Below are 22,472 nucleotides of genomic sequence, written 5' to 3'. Positions count from 1 at the left end.
ACTCTTAACAAATTAAAGAATATTTCTTTTTTTTTTTTAGATGGAGTTTTGCTCTTGTTGCCCAGGCTGGAGTGCACTGGCGCGATCTCAGCTCACCACAACATCCGCCTCCAGGGTTCAAGTGATTCTCCTGCCTCAGTCACCTGAGTACCTGAGATTACAGGCACCCGCCACCATGCCCGGCTAATTTTTTTTTTTTTTTTTTTTTTTGGTATTTTTGTAGAGATGGGGTTTCACCATGTTGGCCAGGCTGGTCTTTAACTCCTGACCTCAGGTGATCCCCCTGCCTCAGCCTCCCAAAGTGCTGGAATTACAGGTGTGAGCCACCGCGCCCAGCCAGAATTATACACTTTAAATGGAAGTATCTGTAAAGCTGCCTTTTTTTTTTTTTTTTTTTTTTTTTGAGATGAAGTCGTCACCCAGGCTGGAGTGCAGTGGTGCGACCTTAGTTCACTGCAACCTCTGCCCCAATCGGGTTCAGGCGATTCTCCTCCCTCAGCCTCTCGAGTAGCTGCAATTACAAGCGCCCACCCCCCCACCCAGCTAATTTTTTTTTTTTGTATTTTCAGTAGAGACAAGGTTTCACCATGTTGGCCAGGCAGGTCTCGAACTCCTGGCCTCAGAAGAGCCACCCACCTCAGCCTCCCAAAGTGCTGGGATTTACAGGCTTGAGTCATCATACCCAGTCAAAGCTGCTATTTTAAAAAATCTTTAACAGGCCAGGCATGGTGGCTCATACCTGTAATACCAGCACTTTGGGAGGTCAAGGCAGGGGGACTGCTGGAGGCCAGAAGTTCAAGACAAGCCTGGGCAACATGAGACCCCACTTGTACAAAAGAATAATAATAATTAATGAATAAAAATAAATTTAAAAATATTTAGGGCCCCCAATTTCCACAAACCTACAATTTTCCTGATGAGACTCATAAAAATATTAAGAAAGGTACTTTAACCACAAAAGAGCACTTGCTAATAGCAATAAACAGACAAATCCACATCTACTAAATCTAGTAAAACCATTAACAAGCCATCAACAAAAATCAATAGTTCAGGCTGAGCCTGGCGACTCACACCTGTAATCCCAACACTTTGGGAGGCTGAGGCGTGCAGATCACTTGAGGCCAGGAGTTCAAGACCAGCCTGGTCAACGTGGTGAAACCCAGTCTCTACTAAAAATACAAAAATTAGCTACTCAGGAGCCCAAGGCAGGAGAATCGCTCGAACTCAGGAGGCGGAGATTGCAGTGAGCTGAGATCGCGCCACTACACTCCAGCCTGGGTGACAGAATAAGACTCTGTCTCAAAATAATTTAAAACAAAAAACAAAAAAGGGCCGGGGGCGGTAGCTCATGCCTGTAATCCCAGCACTTTGGGAGGCCACGATGGCGGATCACCTGAGGTTGGGAGGTCGGAACCACCCTCACCAAGGAGAAACCCCATCTCTACTAAAAATACAAAATTAGCCAGGTGTGGTAGCGCATGCGTGCAATCACAGCTACTCGGGAGGCTGAGGCACGAGAATTGCTTGAACCCGGGAGGCGGAGGTTGCGGTGAGCCGAGATCGTGCCACTGCACTCCAGCCTGGGCAACAAGAGTAAAACTTTGTCTCAAAACAAAACAAACAAACAAAAATCAACAGTTTTCAAAAAATATTACACCAAAAAAACATGCAGAGCATTCCTCTAAAGAAGTCTAATAACTGCAGGGGGTTTTTTGTTTTTTGGGGTTTTTTTTGAGACAGAGTCTTGCTCTGTCGCCCAGGCTGGAGTGCAGTGGCACAATCTTGGCTCACTGCAACTTCCGCCTCCCAGGTTCAAGCAATTCTCCTGCCTCAGCCTCCTGAGTAGCTGGGATTACAGGTGCCCACCACCACACACGGCATGTTGGTCAGGCTGGTCTCAAACTCCTGACCTCGTTATGTGCCCACCTCCGCCTCCCAAAGTGCTGGGATTACAGGCATGAGCCACCGCGCATGGCCCAACTGCAAGTACCAACACATGTACACCATTCAGGGGCAAGTTCTTTAACCAAATTCCCAAGCATTAAACTTACCCAACCTATTGCCAATCACTGACCCCACCACTTCTTACATGGAGGTCTAAGACTATATTCACAGCAGTCCAGGCGCAGTGGCTCACGCCTGTAACCTCAGCACTTTGGGAGGCCAAGGCGGGCGGACCATAAGATCAGGAGTTCAAAAACCAGCCTGGCCAACATAGTGAAATCCCATCACTACTAAAAATACAAAAAGTAGTCAGGCATGGTGGTGCACACCTGTAGTCCCAGCTATTCAGGAGGCTGAAGCAGTAGACTCACTTGAACCCAGGAGGCAGAAGTTGTGGTGAGCCAAGATCGCACCATTGCACTCCAGCCTGGGTGACAGAGCGAGACCCAATCTCAAAAAAAGATTATATTCACAGCAAGGAGCAAAATGCCAGGGCAGCCAACAACTACACACTGAGCTGAAGCCACAGTGCTACTATGGCTCTTTACAATATCCAGAAGTCAAAGAAACTGAATGTAAAAAACAAAAAGGGGACCAGAAATCTCTCAAGAGAAAAAAAAAAAGATGATTTACCCTACCCTCAGCACTTCAGCACTGACTCCTCTCCTGGCATTATGTTGTCAGTTCTTTCATCCTGCATGAATGTTTAAGTCCTTTCACAAGAGTGAATAACTAGATTCTAATTTTTAAAGTATTCTTTCCACACACCCAGAAACCTAATTTTGTACTCAGGCTTAGCCTGCAGAGTATTCAGCTAATGCTGTTGCCTGAGAGAAAATGGGCACATGCACCAAAGATATGTGTGTCTTCTGAAAATACAGAAAGATGTGATGAAAAACAAGTAATAACATCCTACTGGCTGGGCGCAGTGGCTCACTCCTGTAATCCCAGCACTTTTTGAGGTGGAGGCGGGTGATCACCTCAGGTCAGGTGTTCGAGATCATCCTGGCTAACATGGTGAAACCCCATCTCTACTAAAAGTACAAAAATTAGCTGGGTGTGGTGGCACATGCCTGTAATCCCAGCTACTGGGGAGGCTGAGACAGGAGAATGGCTTGAACCCAGGAGGTGGAGGTTGCAGTGAGCCGAGATCATACCACTGCACTATACAGCCTAGGTGACAAGAGTGAGGCTCCGTTTAAAAAATTTTAAAACGGCCAAGTGCAGTGGCTCATGCCTGTAATACCAGCACTTTGTGGAGGCCAAGGCTGGCAGATCACAAGGTCAGGAGATCGAGACCATGCTGGCTAACACGGTGAAACCCAGTCTCTACTAAAAATACAAAAATTAGCCAGGTGTGGTGGCAGGCACCTGTAGTCCCAGCTACTCGGGAGGCTGAGGCAGGAGAATGGCATGAACCCAGGAGGCAGTGCTTGCAGTGACCCAGAGCTCGCAGTGAGCCGAGACAGCGTCACTGCACTCCAGCCTAGGCAACAGAGGGAGACTCTGTCTCAAAATAATAAAATAAAATAAAATAAATAAATAAATAAATAAAATAAAAATCTTACTACTTTACAGTTTAGAAAGCACTTCAACCATATCTGTAACTGAAATTCAAAATACAACGCTTCCTAACTGCTGTTTTTTCCTCCAAGTAAGAATCTCATGATTCATTATGCTTTCCTCTTCTCTTCAGCCACCAGGACCATCAAAGTACTATTTTTTTTTTTTTTTTTTTTTGAGACAATGTCTCGCTCTGTTGCCCAGGCTGGAGTGCAACGGTGAGATCTTGGCTCATTGCAACCTCCGCCTCCCAGGTTCAACAAATTCTTCTGCCTCAGTCTCCCAAGTAGCTGGGACTACAGGTGCGTGCCACCATATCTGGCTAATTTTTTGTATTTTTAGTACAGACAGGGTTTCACTGTGTTAGCCAGGACGGTCTCGATCTCCTCATCTCATGATCCGCCTGCCTCAGCCTCCCAAAGTGCTGGGATTACAGGCTTGAGCCACCGTGCCCAGCCCATTAGGGTAAATTCTATAACCCATTATTCTGGTACATATATCTAACTTTACTCCAATTAATTTTCCTATCATGACCTTTTATTCCCATGGTCACATCTCACTACCACCTATCATATAACTTTTACTAATTTCACATCAAAAACCTTTTGAAGATGGGTGCGGTGGCTCATGCCTGTAATCCTAGCACTTTGGGAGGCTGAGGCAGGTGGATCACCTGAGGTCAGGAGTTCAAGACCAGCCTGGCCAATATGGCAAAATCCCGCCTCTACCAAAAATACAGAAATGAGCTGGGCATGACGGAGCACGCCATTAATCCCAGCTACTCAGGAGGCTGAGGCAGGAGAATCACTTGAACCCAGGAGGAGGAGGTTGCAGTGAGCCGAGATAGTGCCACTGCACTCCAGCCTGGGTGACAGTGAAACTCTATCTCAAAAAATAAAAAAACAAACAAAAAATACAAAAATTTGCCAGGGGCGGTAACCCATGCCTATAATCCCAGCACTCTGGGAGGCCGAGGCAGGTGGATCACTTGAGGTCAGGAGTTCGAGATCAGCCTGCCCAACATGGTGAAATCCTGTCTCTACCAAAAATAGAAAAAGTAGCCGGGCATGGTGGCACATGCTTGTAATCCCAGCTACTCAGGAAGTTAAGGCACAAGAACTGCTTGAACCCGGGAGGCAGAGGTTGCAGTGAGCCGAGATCAAGCAACTACACTCCAGCCTGGGCAACAGAGCAAGACTCTGTTGTCTCCAAAAAAAAAAAAAAAAAAAAATTAGCAGGGCATGGGAGCGGACACGTATAATCCCAGTTGCTCATGAGGCTGAAGCAGGAGAACTGCTTGAACCCAGGAGGCGGAGGTTGCAGTGATCTGAGATCCTGCCACTTCTCTCCAGTCTAGGTGAATGGATGAAACTCCATCACAAAAAAATAAAAATTAAAAAAAAACCTTTTAAAATTAAAGAAGGTAAAGAGATACATCACAAATATCTCTACAAACTGCCATTTCAGAGGCATATACAATCAAGTACCATTCGGCATTAGAGAAGAGCATCTGACTGAACCTTTTTTTTTTTTTGAGATGGAGTCTTGCTCTGTCACCCAGGCTGGAGTGCAGTGGTGTGATCTCAGCTCACTGCAATCTCTGCCTCCCAGGTTCAAGCGATTCTCTTGCCTCAGCCTCCCAAGTAGCTGGGACCACAGGCACCCACCACCACACCTGGCTAATTTTTGTATTTTTTAGTAGAAATGGGGTTTCACCATGTTGGCCAGGCTGGTCTCGAACTCCTGACCTCAGGTGATTCACCCACCTCGGCCTCCCAAAGTGCTGAGATTACAGGCATGAGCCAATCGTGACCAGCTGAACTTCTTTTGTTTATACTGGAACAAGGTAATTCAAGTTATAATCAGGCTAGGTTAAAGTTATAGTCAGGCCGGGCACTGTGGCTCACACCTTTAATCCTAGTACTTTGGGAGGCCAAGGCGGGAGGACTGCTTGAGGTCAGGAGTTTAAAACCAGCCTGGACAACATGGCGAAACCCTGTCCCTACTAAAAATACAAAAATTAGCTGGGCATGGTGGTACAACCCTATAATCCCAGCTACTCAGAAGGCTGAGGCACCAGATCACTTGAACTCAGGCAGCAAAGGTTGCAGTGAGCCAGCCCAGATAGTGCCAGTGGGTGACAAAGTAAGACTCTGTCTCAAGAAAAAAAAAAAGTTATAGTTGAAGAAGGCCTGCTGATGATTCTTTTGACCAAGTACATAATGTTAAGCCTTGTGAATTCTGAGTATAATGAAAAGGCTCTAAGAGTATATGCCTAAGAGCAACAAAATATGAAAGACGGATTATTCAGCTTTGACACGTTAACTAAATGCTACTAGCACAAATGCTAAGGCAATCTACCCAAAAGACAAGATTCACTGTCTAAGAGAGTCCATTAGCAGGTACAACAGAAAGACATTTCTAGGAATGTCGAGACTCCCCAGTTTGGGAAATACTTGGGCTCCCTCCCAGTTTAACATAGTAGTTCCTATTAATTACAAGGTATAAAAATTAACCGGAGCGCTTTCCTTTTGCCTCATTGCTCTCCTGAGAGCAAGATGGGTCACCAGCAGCTCTACTGGAGCCACTCGCAAAAATTCAGCCAGGGTTCTCTCTCTTGTTGCGTATGCTCAGACCAGCAAGATCTGATCCAAATTACGGCCTCAATATGCCCCATCAGTGTTTCCATCAGTAAGCGAAGAAAATGGGTTTCATTAAGTTGGGCTGCATTAAGTTGGATGAAGTGATCTTCCTTGAATGGATTATCCAAGGCATCCACCCAATCCAAGAAACCATGGTAGCTCTTTTTCTAATATATAATAAAAATAAAAATTTTAAAACCCTTCAGGAAAAAAGATTAACAGCACTGAAGAGTAAGACTGGTTGACACGTCAGGGGTGGGTATCAGAATATCATTGTAAGATGGCCACACCAAGTGAAAAAGAGAAGGTACAAGTGGAGTCAAAATATATTCATCCACTGAATTTTTTTGGGGGGGGGGGGGGAATGGTGTTTCACTCTTGTTGCCCAGAGTAGAGTGCAATGGCACGATCTCCGCTCACCGCAACCTCTACCTCCCGGGTTCAAGCAATTCTCCTGCCTCAGCCACCCAAGTAGCTGGGATTACAGGCGTGTGCTACCACGCCCCACTAATTTTGTATTTTTAGTAGAGATGGGGTTTCTCCACGTTGGTCAGGCCTGTCTCGAACTCCTGACCTCAGGTGATCCGCCCGCCTTCGCCTCCCAAAGTGCTGGGATTACAGGCATGAGCCACTGCACCCAGCCTCATCCACTGAGTTTTGCCTGGCTCTCTGGAATTATCTCCCATAGGCAGTCAATGTATGGTGAATACGACATATCCTAGTGCTAAAAGAGTGTAAGCAAAGTGGGTAAACTCAGTGGAATTGTCCTCCAAATTTCCCTTCCCCCAGGGCAGAGCTTCTACCTATCTCTGTCCCTCATAATCCAGTACAGAGGCTACAGTTCAGCCAATCGACTTTAAATTTTTTGCCCTATTTCATCAACCACTTTATCTATCCCACAGCAGTTTACACAGAAAACAGATTTCACAATACAAGAATAAAACACTCTCAAGTCAAAGACTTGACCTTCGGCTTTTAGTAATGAAATTTTCAATGTCATTCAGGAAAAAAAAAAATCTAAAGGTATAAAAATTACTGTCAAACTAAGTTTGTTTTTTTTTTTTTTAGATGGAGTCTTGCTCTGTCGTCCAGGCTGGAGTGCAGTGGTGTGATCTCGGCTCACTGCAAAGCTCCACCTCCCAGGTTCGTGCCATTCTCCTGCCTCAGCCTCCCAAGTAGCTTGGACTACAGGCGCCCGCCACCACGCCCGGCTAATTTGTTGTATTTTTAGTAGAGATGGGGTTTCACCATGTTAGCCAGATGGTCTCGATCTCCTGATCTCGTGATCTGCCCGCCTCAGCTTCCCAAAGTGCTGCGATTACAGGTGTGAGCCACTGTGCCCAGCCCAAAATAAGTAACATTTTTAAATAGACAACTCATTTGGGTGAGAAGATGTGTTTTCTAGTGTTTCCTAGTATTTGTTTTTTATAATTTCCTTTATTTCATTCTTTTTTTTTTTTTTTTCCCAAAGAGACAGGATCTCACTCTCACACAGGCTGGAGTGCCTGAACTCCCTGGGCTCAAGCGATCCTCCCGCCTCAGCTTCCTGAGTAGGACTACAGGCATATGCCACCACGCCCAGCTAATTTTTTTCCTTTTTATTGTAGAGACAGTGTCTCATTATATTGCCCAGGCTGGTCTCAAACTCCTGGCCTCAAGCAATCCTCCTGACTCAGCCTCCTGAGTATCTGGGATTAGAGGCAGGAGCCAATGTACCCAGCTTTGTTTTCTAGTATTTTGCTCCATATCCATTATCTCTTTTTTTTTTTTTTTGAGATAGTGTCTTGCTCTGTCGCCCAGGCTGGAGTGCAGGGGCGCGATCTCCGCTCACTACAACCTCTGCCCTACCTCCTGGGTTAGAGCAATTCTCATGCCTCAGCCTTTCGAGCAGCTGGAATTACAATAACGCACCACGACGCCCGGCTAGTTTTTGTATTTTTAGTAGAGACAGGGTTTCACCATGTTGCCCAGGTTGGTCTCGAACTCCTGGCCTCAAGTGATCCGCCCACCTCGGCCTCCCAAAGTGCTGGGATTACAGGCACAAGCCACCACGCCTGGCCCAATATCCATCATCCTTTTTCTTTTTTTTTGAGATGGAGTTTCCCTGTCACCCAGGCTGGAGTGCAGTGGTGGGATCTCGGCTCACTGCAACCTCTGCCCCCTCCCCCGGATTCAAGTGATTTTCCTGCCTCAGCCTCCTGAGTAGCTGGGATTACAGGCACGCACCACCACATGTGGCTAATTTTTGTATTTTTGGTAGAGACGGGGTTTCACCACGTTGGCTGGTCTCAAACGCCTGACCTCAGCCTCCCAAAGGGCTGGGATTACAGGCATGAGCCACCACGCCGGGTCCGCATTATCTAATTGTACACTGTGGGTATAATTGTACAGGCAAAACAAAAAAATTTTTTTTTCATGAGACTTCTTTCCCTTACTTCCCTCCAAAGACCTCAATTTGGCCCAAAAATGAGGGCTCTAAAGTTTCTACCTGTACCAGATACAACAATTTTATGTATTATACCAAATGATGTTTCTTTTTTTTTTTTTTTTTTTTGAGACAGAGTCTCGCTCTGCTGCCCAGGCTGGAGTGCAGTGGCCGGATCTCAGCTCACTGCAAGCTGCGCCTCCCGGGTTGATCTCAGCTCACTGCAAGCTGTGCCTCCCAGGTTTATGCCATTCTCCTGCCTCAGCCTCCCGAGTAGCTGGGACTACAGGCGCCCACCACCTCGCCCGGCTAGTTTTTTGTATTTTTCTAGTAGAGACGGGGTTTCACCGTGTTAGCCAGGATAGTCTCGATCTCCTGATCTCGTGATCCGCCCGTCTCAGCCTCCCAAAGTGCTGGGATTACAGGCTTGAGCCACCGCGCCCTATTATTAAAGTAGAAAAAAAGAAAAATACGGAAAGACCGTAAAGAGCTAGAGCTTGCATGTTTTAGGCCAGGAATAGTGGCTCATGCCTGTAATCCCAGCACTTTGGGAGGCCGAGGCGGGCGGAACACCTGAGGTCAGGAGCTCGAGACCAGCCGGGCAACATGGTGAAACCCCATCTCTACAAAAGAAAAAAAAAAAAAAAAAATTAGCCGGGCATGATGGCGGTTGCCTGTAATCCCAGCTACTCAGGAGGCTGAGGCAGGAGATTCACTTGAACCTGAGAGGCAGAGGCTGCAGTGAGCCAAGATTGAGCCACTGAACTCTAGCCTGGGCAACAGAGTGAAACTCCATCTCAATAAAAAAAAGAGAGAAAAACTCAATCACTAAGAGGATTTGATACATCAAACAGGAAAATCCTAACTTCAAAAGGGCTTCTCATGGGCTCAAGTGATCCTCCTACCTCAGTCCTCCAAGGAGCTGGGACCACAGGCACAGCGCCACCATGCCTGGCTAATTTGTGTGTATTCTGCAGAGACGAGCTATCACCATGTTGTCCAGGCTGCTCTAGAACTCCTGGGGGCTCAAACCATCCATCCTCCTCGGCCTCCCAAGGTGCTGGGATTACAGGTGTGAGCCACTGCATCCAGCCAAAAGATGAAAAACTTTTCAATGTAAGTATACAAGTGGGTCAGGAATGGTGGCTCACGCCTATAATCTCAGCACTTTGGGAGGCTGAGGCGGGCAGATCACCTGAGGTCAGGAGTTTGAAACTAGCCTGGCCAACATGGTGAAAGCTCGTCTCTACTAAAAATACAAAATTAGCCAGGCATGGTGGTGCACACTTGTAGTCCCAGCTACTGGGGAGACTGAGGCAGGAGAATCACTTGAACCCAGGAGGGTTGCAGTGAGCTGAGATCGCACCACTGCACTCTAGCCTAGACTACAGAGCGAGACTCTATCTCAAAAAAAAAAAAAAAAAAAAAAAAAAAAAAAAAAAAGGGAGTTTGAGACCAGCCTGACCATGGTGAAACTCCATCTTTACAAAAAATACAATGATGATCTAGGCGTTGTGGCGTGCGCCTGTGGTTCCAGCAAAGGGAGGCTAAGGCAGAAGAATTGCTGGAGCCGGGGAGGCAGAGGTTGCAGTGAGCCTAGATAGTGCCCACTGCACTCCAGCCTGGGCAACAGGAGCAAAACCCTGTCTCAATAAATAAAAAGAAAAAAGTGTAAAAGCGATTGCTCTTAAAAGGGAGTAATTATGAGAGAAAAAGTACCTGGCATGATAAGGAGTTCCCCTCACTCCAACACTACTGGCATCACAGCCTGTGATATTCTTTACTTCACTAGTTCACTGGTGAAAGCATCCTGCCAATTTGATCTTAAACTCTGTTCCATTATGGCCAAAGGGCCATTTAAAGAAAAAAAAAAAAAAAAAGGGCCCAGTGGTAGGGTAGAATGAACTGGCAATAGGATCACTTTATATTGAGTCATTCTGTCTCTACAGAGATAAGTTTCCATCCACATTACCACTTAGAACACCATATGTAATAAAAAACAGAGCTGAAGAAAAATGGACTTTACCATTACTGCTTTTGGGAGCTGGGGGGAAGTACTCCTGCAATTATAGGAGAATGGTCAACATTTGTATTCATCTCATTATTATTAAAGTTTACGATCTCTAAATTTCAAGCAAAATCATGGCAAAACAATTCTTTGGCCCTGTAATGTGCCACTTGGTGGCATAGTTTTGTCTGGTTTATCTTGCCTAGGCAAGCAGAAATAGATCTGAACATGGACACTGGAATCAAAGACTGATTTCAAAAACCAGGTATTACCTGGTAACAAAGGCTCAGTTTCTCACTTTTCAAAAAAGGATATTTATCTCCTTCACAGGATTGCTGAAAGGATTAAGTACAGGAAATACAATAGCCCAATGCTTAGAACATAATAAATGTTTCCATTATCATCAGTGGTTCTCAACCTCTTTTCCACTCTGGACCGCATGACAGATCAGGCACCCTCTTACACCTCCTACCAGTAACAGTGGCTAATAAGGGCAAAGATTCTCCACCTAGAGATGTGCCCCTTTGCTCTTCAATTATACTACCCTCACCACAGTTGCCTATCCAAGTGGCCTCTACCTGTTGCCATGTGTTTCCCAGCAGGATGGCTGAGCTGTAAGATCCACTCATTTACCTGAGCGCAAAACTGAAGAAACTCTGGTCTTCCCTCATTCAATCAACACGAAAGTTTCATAATACCTCCTGGAAAAGGGGCATGAAAAACACAAGTCTCTGATCTAGAATAGTTCAGTCCAGAAGGTGAGAACAACACTAAAACCAGTACAATACACTATAATGACTACAGAAAAGTAATCTGTGGGTGGTCCACAACTGCAACATACCAACTACCCTGAGTTCCCCAACACTGTTCACTATTTCATGTGTCCAGCCCAAAGAATTATGTTGTAATGATGAATGCCAATTCCAAGGTCACTGGTTTAGGCCACCTGGGTGGGAAACAGGTTTTGCCATTTACAATTATTAACTCAAGTTTGCTAACTGACCTGGATAAAACTGCTCAGTAAGTCAGATGTGATTCCTTATGATAGGGCTCAGTGTAAGACAGAGGCCTGAGTAAGCCTTCAATAAATGCTTGTTAACTTGCACAGCAATAATCAGATCTTAGAGCTCTGCCAAGGACTGACCTAGAGTTTGATTTGCTCACCTAGCAAAGAACAGGCCAGGTACCTTGACTCTCCTTTCAGCTTTCGCCCATCAGTCTATCATTAGGAAACACAACAAAAGATCTTATAGATCTTTATTACAGATTTTAAAAAAACAATGTTTATGATTTTTAAATAACGTTTAGCCAAACAGTACAGAGATTACAGGGTTTGTTTTTGCCCCCTACACAGATGCCACGCAAATTAAATACCTCCTACCTTGATCTCCCGCTACATGTAGAGCTGCCTACAGTACACACCTAGATATTCTGCTTCTACCTCAAACTCAATAGGTGTACTATCAAATGTAATCACCGCGTCCCAAACCAGAGCCACTCTGCACTTTTCCTCCATTACTTCATCTTTCCAGGATATAAGATTTCTAATTCAATCACCAAATTCTGTACATATCTTCATCCCAAAGAAAGAGAAAATTTTTTTTTTTTTTTCTGGAGACAAGAGTTTCGCTCTTGTCACTCAGGCTGGAGTGCAATGGTGTGATCTCTGCTCACTGCCGGGTTCAAGCGATTCTCCTGCCTCAGCCTCCTGAGGAGCTGGGATTACAGGTGTGCACCACCAAGCCAGGCTAATTTTTTTGTATTGTTAGTAGAGACAGGGTTTCACCATGTTGGCCAGGCTGGTCTTTAACTCCTAACCTCAGGTGATCCACCTGCCCTTGACCTCCCAGTGTTGGGATTACAGGCATGAGCCACCACATCCAGCCGAAAATCTCCTCTTTTTTCGTTTTTTGTTTGTTTTTTTGTTTTTTTTGATACACTCTGTTGCCCAAGTTGAAGTGCAGTGGCATGATTTCTATTCACTGCAACCTCTGCCGCCCAGGCTCAAGCAATCCTTCCACTTCAGCCTCCCAAGTAGCTGGGACCACAGGCATGTGCCACCACGCCCAGCTAATTTTTTACTTTATTTTTTTGAGATGGAGTTTCACCCATTGCCCAGGTTGGAGTGCAATGGCAAGATCTCAGCTCACTGCAAACTCCCTGTCACAGATTCAAGTGACTCTCCTGCCTCAGCCTCCCAAAAAGCTGGGATTACAGGCATGCGCCACCATGCCTGGCTAATTTTTGCATTTTTAGTAGAGACGGGGTTTCACCATGTTGGTCAGACTGGTCTCGAACTCCTGACCTGAGGTGATCGACCTACCTTGGCCTCCCAAAGTGCTGGGATGACAGGCGTGAGCCACTGCAACCAGCCTGTCTTTGTTTCTACTATGGTAAAGAAGTGGCCAGGTGCAGTGGCTCACACTTGTCATCCCAGCACTCTGGGAGTCCAAGGTGGGTAGATCACTTTGAGCCCAGGAGTTTGAGACCAGTCTGGCCAACATGGCAAAACCCGGTCTCTACAAAAAATACAAAAAGTAGCCGGGTGTGGTGTTGCACACCTGTAGTCCCCAGCTACTCAGGAGGCTGAGGTGGGAGGATCACTTGAACCAGGGAGGCCGTGGTTGCAGTGAGCCAAGATCACATCACCACACTCCAGCCTGGATGACAGAGCCAGACCCTGTCTCAAAAAAAAAAAAAAAGGCTGGGCGCGGTGGCTCACACCTGTAATCCCAGCACTTTGGGAGGCCGAGGCAGGTGGACCACTTGAACTCAGGAGTTCAAGACCAGACTGGCCAACATGGTGAAACCCCCTCTCTACTAAAAATACAAAAATTAGCCAGGCATGGAGGTGGGTGTCTGTAATCTCACTCGGGAGGGTGAGGCAGGAGAACTGCTTCAACCTGGGACGGTGAAGCTGCAGTGAGCTGAGATGGCGCCACTGCACTCCAGACTGGGTGACAGAGCGAGACTCCGTCTCAAAAAAAAAAAAAAAAAAAGAGAAAAAACTATGGTTCACTTTTGGGGGGTTCAGAGGAAGTATAATAAATTCAGACTTGCAGGTATGTTTGTACCTGATTTTTTCTGAAGTAAAACAGAAGGATTAGAGTCCTAATGAAAAATGTCAGTTCTCACTAATCAGTACTCAGATGGGTGACACAAAATGAACCTTTCCAAATTCAACCTATACCCAATTTCAGAGAGTACCCTGATCAAAACAGTCTATAATCTTTTAGTTGGTCACTATCAAGAAGTCAGGAAACATGATCAGGCTAACCTCTCTTCTCAGTAAAATATGCTATGATTCCCACTTTGGTTTTAGATTTATAAGACTAAACATGCTAAAATTAAAAACTAAACAATAACAAGAGGACAAAGGTGGTTAAAACCTAAAAGCCACAACCACTGCTCTCTGACACAATATATCAGTCGCATTTCAAATAAATTTCACTTGAGCAGCTGATGTTATCAACTTCCCCTACTTTCAACTACAACATCTTAAAATCAAGTCACCCACACCCAAGAGAAAAGATTCAAAAATATGTATCTGTCCTATAAACAACCCCAGCAGTTCTTGTATCAATAGTAAAAAAAAGTATCCTTTGTTCCAAAAAAGTGTTCTTAAAAATGCATTGTATAGGCCAGGCGTGGGTGGCTCACAACTGTAGTCCCAGCACTTTGGGAGGCCGAAGCCGGCAGATCACTTGAGGTCAGGAGTTCAAGGCCAGCCTGGCCAACATGGTGAAACCCCGTTTCTACTGAAAATACAAAATCAGCCAGGCGTGGTGGTGCACGCCTGTAGTCCCAGCTACTCAGGAGGCTGAGGCAGGAGAATTGCTTGAACCTGGGAGGCAGCGGATGCAGTGAGCCGAGACTGGACTGCATTCCAGCCTGGGTGACAGAGCGAGACTCCATCTCGAATGAATGAATGAAGTGGCTATTTACTATTTAGCACCAGAATGATAAATGACCCAGTAACAGTATTACAACGATCAACCTTTAAAACAAGTAACTGTTTGTACCAAATGAAATTAGCAATTTAAGTTTTTAAAGACATTCATTGAAAGCAGATATCCTAAGTGGACAGTGATTATAAAGGAATGCCAAAGCTGAAATAGTGAACTTTTTTTTACCTGATGCTCTGCATGAATGTTATCCCCAGTAGGCCATCGATGTTTGCTATTATTATAGCCGCCTCCTCCACTTCCTCCTCCCCCAAGCTGCTCACCATGCTGCCTCTGAAAGAAGTAGTCCACCATAGCGTCGTCCTGGGAACGGCCTGCAACTCCTATGGATCCTGGGACAGGGCTGGAGTGAGTCCCAGCTGCAAGAGCCTGATTTGCAGCTGGTTGTGGCTGCGCTTGCGACCCTGTTCCAGATGTCAAAACAACAGGCATGTTGGGATTAGCTGGTTCTTGAGGGTGATGTTTCAGGTGGGGGCTGAAAGAGTCCTGCCAAAGCACTGCTTTTCTCTTCAAGACACATGCAACGCTCATTCCACCAACACCTAAGGACAAATAGGTTACAAATGTTTAATATTTGCATCTCTTGAAACATAAAATACACCAAGATAAAAACATGAACCCCACATCTTTTGCAATAAATAAATATCATTAGTGGCATGCACTCTGGCACGGTATTGAGATTAGAACTCAATATTATAACTTCAGGGAAGTTTATGTTGTTAACCAACATGTTAGACTTCTATCAATCTACCCAACTTATTTATACCTCAAACCAACTGACAGTTTCTAAATTAACAAAAGCTTTTTTTTTTTTTTTTGAGACAGAGTTTTGCCCTTGTTGCCCAGGCTGAGGTGCAATGACGCGATCTCAGCTCACTGCGACCTCCGCCTCCTAGATTCAAGCGATTCTTCTGCCTCAGCCTCCGGAGTAGCTGGTACTACAGGCACCCACCACCACGGTCGGCTAATTTTTTGTATTTTTAGTAGAGACGGGTTTAATCATGTCAGCCAGGCTGGTCTTGAACTCCCAACCTCAGGTGATCTGCCCGCCTCGGCCTCCCAAAGTGCTGAGATTACAGGTGTGAGCCACCGCGCCCAGCCCCAAAAGCCTTTTTAAAACTATCACAACTTCGGCTGGGTGTGCTGGCTCATGCCTGTAATCCCAGCACTTTGGGAGGCCGAGGTGGGTGGATCACCTGACGTCAGGAGTTCGAGACCAGTCTGGCCAACATGGTGAAACCCCATCTCTACTAAAAATATAAAAATCAGCCAGGCATGATGCTGGGTGCCTATAATCCCAGCTACTCCGGAGGCTGAGGCAGGAGAATGGCTTGAATCCAGGAGGCAAAGGTTGCAGTGAGCCGAGATCGCGCCACTGCACTCGAGCCTGGGCGACAGAGTGAGACTCTGTCTCAAAAAATAAATTAAATAAATAAATAAATAAATAAATCACAACTTTACAGCTGGAGCAGACATATGCTAATAAGTAAACAAAAGCCTAAACCCATATATAATTAGCATTGTGGCTCAGCTTGTCTAATTTGAAAGGATCCCTTAAAGTGTCCAACATATTGGCCAGGCGCGGTGGCTCAAGCCTGTAATCCCAGCACTTTGGGAGGCCGAGACAGGCAAATCACAAGGTCAGGAGATTGAGACTATCCTGGCTAACATGGTGAAACCCCATCTCTACTAAAAAATACAAAAAACTAGCCGGGCAAAGTGGCGGGCGCCTGTAGTCCCAGCTACTCAGGAGGCTGAGGCAGGAGAATGGCATAAACCAGGGAGGCGGAGCCTGCAGTGAGCTGAGATCCGGCCACTGCACTCCAGCCTGGGCGACAGAGCGAGACTCCGTCTCAAAAAAAAAAAAAAAAAAAGGGTCCAACACATTGGCCAGGTGAGGTGGCTCACGCCTATAATCCCAACACTTTGGAGGCCAAGGCGGGTATATTACTTGAGGTCAGGAGTACGAGACCAGCATGGCCAACATTATGAAACCCCATCTCTACTGGAAATACAAAAGTTAGCTGGGTGTGGTGGTATACACTTCCCAGCTACTTGGGAGGCTGAGGCAAGAGAATCATTTCAACTCGGGAGGCGGAGGTTGCAGTGAGCCAAATTCGCACCACTGCACTCCAGCCTGGGCGACAAATCAAGACTCTATCTCATTAAAAAAAAAGAAAAAACCTCCAATATATTGATAGGATACTCCTTAAAGAAACAGTAAGACCCTCTGACCAAGAACAGCAGCAGAATGCTCTTAGCCTAAGCCCTCTCCTCAGTTGTTACTGATTTTTAAAAGCATCAATATTTTTACCAGTAACTTACAACTATTATTTGTAATCGCATTATGCCATTAGTACTTCAACTACTATAAACAGGATGAGACCAAACCAAATTTAAACACTTTATATTAGTATAGAAAGCCTCACTACAGGCTGGGCACGGTGGCTCACTCCTGTCATCCCAGCACCCTTGGAGACTTAGGCAGGGAGAATCGCTTGAGCCAGAAGCTGAAGACCAGCCTGGGCAACACAGTGAGACCCCCATCTCTATTGCTTTATTAAGAAATAAGGCTCTAAGAAGGCCAGCTCTAAGAAATAAGGCTCTAAGAGGCCGGGCACGGTGGCTTATGCCTGCAATCCCAGCACTTTGGGAGGCTGAGGCAGGCAGATCATGAGGTCAGGAGATCGAGACCATCCTGGCTAACATGGTGAAACCCTGTCTCTACTAAAAACACAAAAATTGGCCGGGCGCGGTGGCTCAAGCCTGTAATTCCAGCACTTTGGGAGGCCGAGACGGGCGGATCACGAGGTCAGGAGATCGAGACCATCCTGGCGAACACGGTGAAACCCCGTCTCTACTAAAAATACAAAAAACTAGCCGGGCGAGGTGGCGGGCGCCTGTAGTCCCAGCTACTCCGGAGGCTGAGGCAGGAGAATGGCGTAAACCCGGGAGGCGGAGCTTGCAGTGAGCTGAGATCCGGCTACTGCACTCCAGCCTGGGCGACAGAGCCAGACTCCGTCTCAAAAAAAAAAAAAAAAAAAAAAAAACACAAAAATTAGCCAGGCATGGTGGCACACACCTGTAATCCCAGCTACTCAGGAGGCTGAGGCAGGAGAACCACTTGAACCAGGGAGGTGGAGGTTGCAGTGAGCCGAGATCGTGCCACTGCACTCCAGTCTGGGCGACACAGCGAGACTCTGTCTCAAAAAAAGACAAATAAAATAAAATAAATAAATTTTTAATTATTAAAAAAAAAAGAAAGCCTCACTATAAAAACCAGAAGCCTCAGCTGGGTGTGGTGGCTCACACCTACAATCCCAGCACTTTGGGAGGTTGAGGTGGGCAGATAGCTTGAGCCCAGGAGTTCAAGACCAGCCTGAGCAACATAGCAAGACCTATCTCTACTAAAAATAATTAGCCAGGCCTGGTGGCATGTGCCTATAGTCCCAGCTACTCGGGAGGCTTAGGTGAGTAGATCATTTGAGCCCAGGAGTGGGAGGTTGCACACCTGCTAGGGCAAGAGTGAGATCCTGTCTCAAAAACAAACAAAAAACAGAAGCTTCAACACGGTAATAGTGTAACAAATATATCGCAGACATTGTCTCATCACAAAAGCACTGAAAGGTAGCCATTATTATTTCTATTTTACAAATGAAAACACTAAGGTACAGGAGGAAAATGTGGTGTGTCCAAGGCCATTCAATTAGCAAGTATCGGAGAAAGGATTCAAACCCTAATCTGTTCTGTTCCCAAGCTTACTTATTTCTACTAACCCCTTGCAGGAGTAACTCAACAGTATCTCTCACTTGTATCCTCTGGAAGACCAACAAAGAATCCCTGAAATGTTACTATGAAACGTTAAAGTTACTGAAAATCAAAAACGACATCTGTATTTAAGATAGAACACTTACCAGCCTGTGGGTGCTTTTAAAAAATGCTACAAAGTGGGCACAGTGGCTTATGCTGGTAATCCCAGCACTTTGGGAGGCGGAGGCAGGCACATCACAAGGTCAGAATTCGAGACCAGCCTGGCCTATATGCTGAAACCCTGTTTCTACTAAAAATATAAAAATTAGCCAGGTGTGGTGGCACGTGCCTGTAGTCCCAGCTACTCGGGAGGCTGAGGCAGAAGAATCGCTTCAACCCGGGAGGCGGAGGTTGCAGTGAGCTGAGATCCAGCCACTGCACTCCAGCCTGGGCAACAGAGTGAGACTCCATCTTTAAAAAAAAAAAAAAAAAACCTACAGAGTAAATAAATCAGTTACCAATTAGGACATACCTGTCCACAGCCACCAGTCTAATTTCAAAGCCATCAGCCTAACAGTCTACTGCTACAAATGCCTTATCTCTCCTCCCAACTCCCACTGCAATGCTTCAAATACAAATTTATAACAAATCTACTATCTCTCTGTTGCATAAATAAACCTGATAAAGTAGCATTTGCTTCTCACAAGTAAATTCATGTTCTGAAGCCAGCCTAAGAAGACACAATGGAATTTGTAATTTGTTTAAAGCCTAATTTGGAAATGCCTAGTCTAGCTTAAGAATTCCAATTCATCAGAACCTTAGCAGGGTTCTAGAGTAGCCTAACCTAGACACTAATCCATGCTCAAGTACCAAAACCAAAAAGTCATAGCCCTGTTTCACCATCGGTCTTTCAAAAATGCAAACCAGCCTAATGCCTCCCTGCTTGGTTTTTTAAAGAATTCATTACTCTCTCAGTACCAATACTAGACGGTCCCATTTTGTTCTAAAAGGAAATCTCGATCTAACAATCTTTGTTCTAGAGCAGGCCACGGGTTCCAAAACCTAAGTTCTGCCACTAAACCAACAACCTGTTTCCTCCTCTAGAAAATGAAAGAAATCCTTCCTCTATGACTCTCAATGTTTTGGGTTTTTCTTAATCAAAATGAGATAAATGTAAAAGTTTTTGGTAAATTTAAAGTCATCGTGCTTAAGAGTCTTAGAATTTAGTTAAGGCAATGGAACTCCAGTCCCTAACAGAATTCCTAAAACAGCAAAAGCAATCTTTTCTGAAATAAAAAGCCTTCTCAAAATAGTTATCTAGGAGGGTGAGAGAAGGATAATGAGATTACCTAAGGAGGACAATGTACAGTATTCCAGTGATGGACCCACAAAAAGTCCTGACTTCACCACTACGCAATACACCCAAGTAAAAATTACACTTGAACCTCACAAATTATACAAATAAAAAATTTTAAAAGAAACAATAGTTATCTAACAAAGATATCCACATAAAAGAGGAGTTTATCACTGAAGCACACTAAACACAACTTCATTCTAAAAGGAATGGGGGGAAGGAAAGACTCCTATAAAAACGTTCAAACAAAACAATTGGCTTTTGTAAAGCTATCTGTATGCCCTAAGACTTCCTGCTTTACCTAAAGAGGCAAGGCAGTTTCTCAAACGAGAGAAAACCCGGCAGGACAATTTAAAGTGAGCAAATACCTAAGCAATTAACATGTATCTAGGGTAGTTTTGTAATATTTCGGCAAATACGGCACAAAAATTAAAAACTCAGTATCCTAAATATCAGAAAAGCTCACTAAAAACTTAGGTGTAGCATTTAAAATGTGATTTTTTTTAACAAATGACTTCTTATAAGTACTTCAAGCAACTAGCAGCGCTCAGTCTAGCTACTCTTTCAGCTTTCAAGTGTTTACAAAGTTTTTAAAAATATCACTAATTGAGTTGAATTCAAAGGAACACGGTTCAATCTATTTCCATGGCTCACCTTTTACTAAAATGCTTAGTGGTTTAAAAGGTGTTTATTTTTACCACACTTAACAAATATTCTGTGGTCATAAATTTATTTTAAAGCAGTTCATCTCAAACCTAAACAAATTCCAACTTCAAAAAGCTGTGGCCTTGAACAAAATGAATTGTGGCTAAAGCAAAACACTAACTCAAAGTTCAGAATCCGGAGAGCGTTTCCAAAGAGCTCAGATAAAGAATCAACAGCCCCCGAGTGTTTTATAAAGTTAAAATTAGCAATGGGTCAAAATGTTTATTTTGCTTACGAAAACTGCATCGGAAGCTACATTTCTTGAGGGTTGGCCTGTCCTGGTAAGTTTTTAGGTGCTTTCAAAAAACAAGATGCTAAGCCTATTGTTTCAGAAGTTAACTGACTTTAAAACAGAACCCAGGAAAAGCTTCATAAAATCTTATTCTTAATTAATCCCAGTAATAACAGGAATTGAGCAAAATGGTATCGAGGGCTGAGAACAGTGTTTTCTTAATTGAACAATAAAAGGTAACAATCCTTTAAGAGTTACGGGAGGATAAAGCCTTCTCTGGTAATGCTGTGTGTGGGTTTCTGGCTTTGTTTTTTCGGCGGGGGCGGGGGGGTGCTATAGGAGGGAAAAGTTACAGGAGTGTATTCCTCGCTTGACGTGGGAATGGTACTGACAAGTAAAACAAATGACCTATGTTTACCAAGCACGTTTGTGAGGACTAAAACTATCTAGTATTGTGTATCTAGATTTTCCTACAAGCAAGGGGTGAACCCCTCTTTGAGTTAAGAGATACACCAACACGGGGAGGCTCAAAGAGGAAGAACCCACCAAAAACACAAGCTCACACGGAAACAAAAGGCCACAGCACCCAGGAGCCTAAAAAGCATTCTGAAACTTCCTGATCGCCACTTCTCCACATTTAAGGCTCGCAAAGTTCCCCCACGGTGAATCTCGCCTGTGGACAAGGGCCACGGCTGCTTCTAAAGCGATTTATTGTTCCTCCTCCACCGGCGCTGCCACGGAAGCTCAAGAAGTCGAAGAAATCGGGGTGGCACAGAATTACACTCCATGGCCACACAGAAGACTCGGGGCTTCGCAAACCCATCAAAAAAAGAAACCCGAATAGCAACATCAATCTTCGGTGGTTCCCAACAGGGCCAGGCAAAAAATGTAGAGGCACGTCTACGCCCTGGGCTCGGGCCTAAATCCCCAGCATTTTCCGAGCTTGGACCCCGCTCCCCACCCCCTCCCTCCTTTGATAACAATAGGGGCCTTGCTGCTGACTCCAAAACATGTACGAGGAACAGCGAGTGAGAAGCCTCAGCCAGGGCCCCGGCGGCTTTTCCAAAGCCCTTCTCACCCCCACAACCGCTCTCAAACACCAATACGAAGGGACAATCTGCTCGCTAGGGGTCCGGAGCAGCGTTTGGGGCCGGTGGGGTGCGGATACTCACGGGCGGAGCGGTAGGATGAAGATGGATTTCAGCCCCCCGATCTTCTCTCTCCGGCGCTCTCGCTCCCCCTTACCTTTCACTCCGACAACATGGCGGCCCACTGGGGACTGGGCTGGCGCGGTGCATCCTGGGATAGGCTCCGGCCCCGGCCCCGGCGGTGGCGGCGGCATGTGCGGAGAAGGCTGGCGGCTCTGGAACAGGTTGCCTGGTTGCCATGCCAACCCAGGGCCTGTGTGAACTCGGGAAACTCTCAGGCAACACAAACGCTGCGCGCGAGTGCCCGCCCGCTAGGCGAGCGCGCGCCGCCAGGGCCTAAGGCGGGGTCCTGCCGGCCCGCACCTGGGAGAACACGGCCCGGAGCTGGGCACGCGGGGTCGCGCAGGTGACGCTCGACCGAGTCTCGGACGCGCACCCTGCGCCCGCCGCGCCCTCTCAAGCTCGTCCCCGAGCACCACAGCCTGCAGGGTTCGCGGACGGTCACCCGCACGGCGCTGGCCCTGGAGGTTCAGGGTTCAAACCCCTTCTCTGCAACTTTCTAGCTCTGTGGCCTTATTTAAATCGACCTGCCTCCATTTCCACATTTGTACAATGAAGAAGAAAGTAACCCCCACTTAACAGAATGGCCTGGAGGATTAAGTGGAATAATGTATGTCAAGTACTTAGTACAGTGCCTGGACCTGGTAAGCGGTCCCACAACATACAGGACGAGGTG

At 45.8% G+C, this 22,472-nt stretch overlaps 1 protein-coding gene across 27 annotated transcripts in view; it reads right to left on the bottom strand.

Annotated features, from left to right (window-relative positions):
- PUM1 (pumilio RNA binding family member 1) overlaps window positions 1–22,140 on the bottom strand; it is a 136,892-nt gene extending 114,752 nt beyond the window's left edge. For 21 of the 27 annotated variants that reach the window (XM_007979672.3, XM_007979674.3, XM_007979688.3 and 18 more), the window contains exons 1-2: window positions 21,834–22,140; window positions 14,716–15,089 (exon numbers count right to left, since the gene is read on the bottom strand). In XM_007979672.3, coding sequence (XP_007977863.1) covers window positions 14,716–15,089; window positions 21,834–21,930 — 471 coding nt within the window. In that variant the 5' untranslated portion in view covers window positions 21,931–22,140. Of the gene's footprint in view, window positions 1–14,715; window positions 15,090–21,760 lie in introns of all 27 variants that reach the window. The other 6 variants (XM_007979684.3, XM_007979686.3, XM_007979682.3 and 3 more) reach the window with 5 other exon arrangements.
- Window positions 22,141–22,472: the final 332 nt, after the last annotated feature.

Source organism: Chlorocebus sabaeus, chromosome 20, assembly GCF_047675955.1.
Source record: "Chlorocebus sabaeus isolate Y175 chromosome 20, mChlSab1.0.hap1, whole genome shotgun sequence".
NCBI classification, from domain to species: domain Eukaryota; kingdom Metazoa; phylum Chordata; class Mammalia; order Primates; family Cercopithecidae; genus Chlorocebus; species Chlorocebus sabaeus.
Note: the sequence above shows the minus strand (reverse complement) of the source record. Positions and strands in the feature narration are given on the sequence as shown.